Consider the following 1,029-nt stretch of genomic DNA (forward strand, 5'->3'; position numbering starts at 1 on the left):
GTCGGAATGGTAATAGTTTGAACAGAGCTTTCACCTTTAGCGGTCTCATTAATGCACATGGAAGTTGACGATTTGCTCAAAATTCTTGCGTCGGGATTAGAATTCACTACATTTCCACATAACTGCCTAAGCAACTTACCGTTGCGTGGCTTGACCTTGAACAGTCCTTACTTGTCGCCTGGATTCTTTGGAATTGTAGACATTCAACAGTACGGTTTCCATATGAGCTTGATTTCCACCAACTGCGTTTAGACGCTCGGCAGGAAGTAACCTGACGAATAACCTGTCTCTTGAACTGAGCATACACGACAGGATGGAATCTATGATGGAATGAAAATATCGAATAACGAGGATTGTTGAAACTCCTAGATTGTGTTAAGGAACAAGTGAAGACTTGCACTGTCTCATAACTTATTGCTCATTGTGGATGTGGAAAGTCTGCCTGGCTGGCAACTGAAATGCCGGCAGCTGAATCATGAAACAACTGACCAAGAAAATACCGCTATTCGGAGTCCTCTTGACAGATTCAGGCAAATGCCCAGTAATGGGAAGATACAACTCCTGCAGACTCCCACAGACTGGACTTTGTTCAGTATAAAAACTTCATTCACACAGACTGGAAGCAGTCGTACTGACCCAAAGTCAAAATGTTCGATAAATTCGGGGGCACTAAAGTAGTCGAGCCCTTTTTCTCTGGAGTTCGTGATTCAGGCCTTCTGACTAGGGTTACCAAACTTGGTAATTCTCGAAGTCAGTTTGTATGGATGGTCATTCTTCTTCAGGGAAATTTAGTTCCACTGCCTAATTTGTTGCTACTTGACAAATATTCCCCTGGTCTTTGTCAAGCGCACCTGTACATCCAACACTCTTAATTACAGTATAATCGTACGCAGAGTCGACCAGGCTGGCTTGCAATAATACGTTTTGTTCAAGTGTTCGAAAATCAGAACTAAAATGAACATGATCCTACGATCAGAACTAAACGCATCTAATTACAGCTTGTCATAAAGGAATCTATTCACAAGGTTG

At 42.3% G+C, this 1,029-nt stretch overlaps 1 protein-coding gene across 1 annotated transcript; it reads right to left on the minus strand.

Moving 5' to 3' along the window:
* Positions 1 to 140: 140 nt before the first annotated feature.
* T265_16057 (hypothetical protein) lies at positions 141 to 303 on the minus strand (the record flags this gene model as incomplete). The annotated part of the gene is made up of 1 exon (XM_009179553.1): positions 141 to 303. A coding segment is annotated over one exon (162 nt), but the record flags the coding sequence as incomplete, so codon positions are not given.
* Between the last annotated feature and the right edge of the window lie 726 nt (positions 304 to 1,029).

The sequence above is a fragment of the Opisthorchis viverrini genome (assembly GCF_000715545.1).
Source record: "Opisthorchis viverrini unplaced genomic scaffold opera_v5_3824, whole genome shotgun sequence".
In the NCBI taxonomy this organism is placed as follows: domain Eukaryota; kingdom Metazoa; phylum Platyhelminthes; class Trematoda; order Opisthorchiida; family Opisthorchiidae; genus Opisthorchis; species Opisthorchis viverrini.